The sequence below is a fragment of the Penaeus monodon genome, chromosome 2 (assembly GCF_015228065.2).
Source record: "Penaeus monodon isolate SGIC_2016 chromosome 2, NSTDA_Pmon_1, whole genome shotgun sequence".
In the NCBI taxonomy this organism is placed as follows: Eukaryota; Metazoa; Arthropoda; class Malacostraca; order Decapoda; family Penaeidae; genus Penaeus; species Penaeus monodon.
In genome coordinates, this window is record NC_051387.1 from 49,282,241 (window position 1) to 49,286,491 (window position 4,251).

The 4,251-nt window shown below is 47.6% G+C and overlaps 1 protein-coding gene across 1 annotated transcript in view; it reads left to right on the forward strand.

The window, feature by feature from the left end:
- The window catches only part of LOC119579070 (circumsporozoite protein-like), a 64,845-nt gene extending 61,224 nt beyond the window's left edge, over window positions 1–3,621 (forward strand). The window contains exons 2-9 of the mRNA XM_037926799.1: window positions 1,230–1,408; window positions 1,519–1,580; window positions 1,724–1,798; window positions 2,030–2,092; window positions 2,210–2,281; window positions 2,575–2,637; window positions 2,743–2,780; window positions 3,523–3,621. Of these exons, the coding sequence (XP_037782727.1) occupies window positions 1,230–1,408; window positions 1,519–1,580; window positions 1,724–1,798; window positions 2,030–2,092; window positions 2,210–2,281; window positions 2,575–2,637; window positions 2,743–2,780; window positions 3,523–3,621 (651 nt within the window). The remainder of the gene's footprint in view (window positions 1–1,229; window positions 1,409–1,518; window positions 1,581–1,723; window positions 1,799–2,029; window positions 2,093–2,209; window positions 2,282–2,574; window positions 2,638–2,742; window positions 2,781–3,522) is intronic.
- The last annotated feature ends 630 nt before the right edge of the window (window positions 3,622–4,251 follow it).

Sequence of the window (4,251 nt, forward strand, 5' to 3'; positions counted from 1 at the left end):
TGTCTGTTTCTATTTACTGGTTCTTTCTTTCACTATGGTATATGTAGATATGCAGAAACATAGATTGATAGATAGGTAGATAGATCGATAAGCTAAATGATTGAGTGACAAATGTAGATAGATAGACAGACACTCTTTCTCTCTCTCTCTCTCTCTTCTCTCTCTCTCTCTCTCTCTCTCTCTCTCTCTCTCTCTCTCTCTCTCTCTCTCTCTCTCTCTCTCTCTCTCTCTCTCTCTCTCTCTCTCTCTCTCTCTCTCTCTCTCTCTCTCTCTCTCATCCATCGTCTTCTCTCTCTCTCATCAACCACCTCTTCCTTCTTTCTCTCTCTTCTTTCTTTCTATCTCTCTCTCTTCTCTCTCTCTTGTCTCTCATCTCTCCTCTCTCTCTCACCTCTCTTCTTCTTCGTCTCTCTCTTCACCTTCTGCTCAGGTTGCCCTTTTTCCGCGGGAGTGCGAAGCGTGCTCACTTGGCACATACTTAACCAGAACATTCAGGTTGAAACCGAACCTTCTCAAAGTGCTTCAGTTACCCATCAAGTTGCTTCAAGTTGCATGAAGTTGGCCGACTCTTTCGTCTCGCCGCTAGGAAGTCCTTGTGAAAGAAGGGGGGAAGAAGGGGAAGTTGCATAACATTGCAATGCAATTCACTAAATCACCAAGAACATAAAAGTCAAGAAGAAACGCCACAAATGAGCGAAGCCGTGTCCTTTTTTTTTTTTTTTTTTTTGGCATATGCCTTTGATATTAATCATTACACACACTTCTTGCAACGTGCAACGTTTTTAGATAGATAGATACGATTGACAGATCGCAGGCAGAAGTAGAGCAGAGAAGAAGAGATAGAGAGATCAGAGAGAGAGCAAGAGACCAAACAGAGATGTCACCCACACACTACCCCACACAGATCACCACAACAGACCACCACACACAGTATCCCCACAACAACCCCCACACGTACACCACCAACAACCCCACAGCACACACACAGACAGATCGACACGACCAGACATAAGACGACCAGATAGTAATCAAACCACAAGATACAAACAGACTGTATGTGATGTACTCAACAGTTTTCCCCAACAGTATCCCCCAACAGTATCCCCCAACAGTATCCCCCAACAGTATCCCCCAACAGTATCCCCCAACAGTATCCCCCCACAGTATCCCCCAACAGTATCCCCCAACAGTATCCCCCAACAGTATCCCCCAACAGTATCCCCCAACAGTATCCCCCAACAGTATCCCCCACAGTATCCCCAAACAGTAATCCCCCAACAGTGTCCCCCAACAGTATCCCCCACCAGATCCCCAACAGTATCCCCACCAGTATCCCCCAACGTATCCGGTATCCCCCAACAGTATCCCCCAACAGTATCCCCAACAGTATCCCTCAACAGTATCCCCCGTATCCCCCAACAGTATCCCCCAACAGTATCCCCACAGACCCCCAACAGTATCCCCACGAATCCCCAACAGTATCCCCCAACAGTATCCCCCAACAGTATCCCCCAACAGTATCCCCCAACAGTATCCCCCACCAGTATCCCCAACAGAATCCCCAACAGTATCCCCCAACAGTATCCCCCAACAGTATCCCCCAACAGTATCCCCCAACAGTATCCCCCAACAGTATCCCCCAACAGTATCCCCCACCAGAATCCCCAACAGTATCCCCCAACAGTATCCCCCAACAGTATCCCCCAACAGTATCCCCCAACAGTATCCCCAACAGCATCCCTCAACAGTATCCCCCAACAGTATCCCTCAACAGTATCCCCAACAGTATCCCCCAACAGTATCCCCCAACAGTATCCCCCAACAGTATCCCCCAACAGTATCCCCCAACAGTATCCCCAACAGTATCCCCAACAGTATCCCCCAACTTTATCCCCCAACAGTATCCCCCAACAGTATCCCCAACAGTATCCCCCAACAGTATCCCCCAACAGCATCCCTCAACAGTATCCCCCAACAGTATCCCCCAACAGTATCCCCCAACAGTATCCCCAACAGTATCCCCCAACAGTATCCCCCAACAGTATCCCTCAACAGTATCCCTCAACAGTATCCCCAACAGTATCCCCCAACAGTATCCCTCAACAGTATCCCCCAACAGTATCCCCCAACAGTATCCCCCAACAGCATCCCTCAACAGTATCCCCCAACAGTATCCCCCAACAGCATCCCCCAACAGTATCCCCAACAGTATCCCCCAACAGTATCCCCAACAGTATCCCCAACATATCCCAACAGCATCCCTCAACAGTATCCCCCAACAGTATCCCCCAACAGTATCCCCCAACAGTATCCCTCAACAGTATCCCCCAACAGTATCCCCCAACAGTATCCCCCAACAGTATCCCCCAACAGTATCCCCCAACAGTATCCCCCAACAGTATCCCCCAACAGTATCCCTCAACAGTATCCCCCAACAGTATCCCCCAACAGTATCCCCCAACAGTATCCCCCAACAGTATCCCCCAACAGTATCCCCCAACGACCCACAGTATCCCCAACAGTATCCCCCAACAGTATCCCCCAACAGTATCCTCCAACAGTATCCCCCAACAGTATCCCCCAACAGTAATCCCCAACAGTATCCCCACCAATATCCCCCACCAGTATCCCCCAACAGTATCCCCCAACAGTATCCCCTAACAGTATCCCCCAACAGTATCCCCCAACAGTATCCCCCAACAGTATCCCCTAACAGTATCCCCCAACAGTATCCCTCAACAGTATCCCCCAACAGCATCCCTCAACAGTATCCCCCAACAGTATCCCCCAACAGTATCCCCCAACAGTATCCCCCACCAGTATCCCCCAACAGTATCCCCCAACAGTATCCCCCAACAGTATCCCCCAACAGTATCCCTCAACAGTATCCCCCAACAGTATCCCCCAACAGTATCCCCCACCAGTATCCCCCAACAGTATCCCCCAACAGTATCCCCCAACAGTATCCCCCAACAGTATCCCCCAACAGTATCCCCCAACAGTATCCCCCAACAGTATCCCCCAACAGTATCCCCCAACAGTATCCCCCAACAGTATCCCCCAACAGTATCCCCCAACAGTATCCCCCAACAGTATCCCCCAACAGTATCCCCCAACAGTATCCCCCAACAGTATCCCCCAACAGTATCCCCCAACAGTATCCCCCAACAGTATCCCCCAACAGTATCCTCCAACAGTATCCCCCACCAGTATCCCCCAACAGTATCCCCCAACAGTATCCTCCAACAGTATCCCCCAACAGTATCCCCCAACAGTATCCCCCAACAGTATCCCCCAACAGTATCCCCCAACAGTATCCCCCACCAGTATCCCCCAACAGTATCCCCCAACAGTATCCCCCAACAGTATCCCCCAACAGTATCCCCCAACAGTATCCCCCAACAGTATCCCCCAACAGTATCCCCCAACAGTATCCCCCAACAGTATCCTCCAACAGTATCCCCCAACAGTATCCCCCAACAGTATCCCCCAACAGTATCCCCCAACAGTATCCCCCAACAGTATCCCCCAACAGTAGACTTCCCTCTCTGTATGCATGTGTGCACGCGCCTGCCACACATCCCCGTTTTCTATTCGAATCTGAGAGTACACGGAGACTAAGCGATGTTCCAAAATCTAAAACGAGATCTGAGGGGAAACTAAAATGTTTTTGTTTTTGTTGTTGTTGATTCGCTGAAGGTGTTGGCTTTTAGTTTTTGATGTTGTTGTTTTGTTTGTGGTGTGATGATATATTTTGTTTGATGATTTTGGTTGTTGTTGTTCATTGTGTGTGTTTGTGTTTGGTGTGTGTGTGTGTGTGTGTGTGTGTGTGTGTGTGTGTGTGTGTGTGTGTGTGTGTTCGAGTGTGCATTTCAATTATAATGACAAGCTATTATTTTTGTGTCAACGTCAACGGTTATTAAATTTTGCTTTTATTCTCATAATATTCAGCTGATTTTTAAAATATTTTCGACCATTTCACTTCTCTCATATCAATAAAAAGTAATTCTTCACATGATCTCGCCATACGATTTAAAAAGTCCCCCCCTCCCTCAAAAAATAAAAAAAAAAAAATAAAAAATCTCCCATTTTTATTATTTTATTAATCATTAAAAATCAGAAGAAAAAAAACGTTCTTTCCTATATCAATCTGTTATCTCACTTACCTGATTATGTCTGTACAGTTATTAAATATAATACGAAATTAGACCTATATATAAAGAGGCATAGGCCTAAAGAAGGAAATCTTAC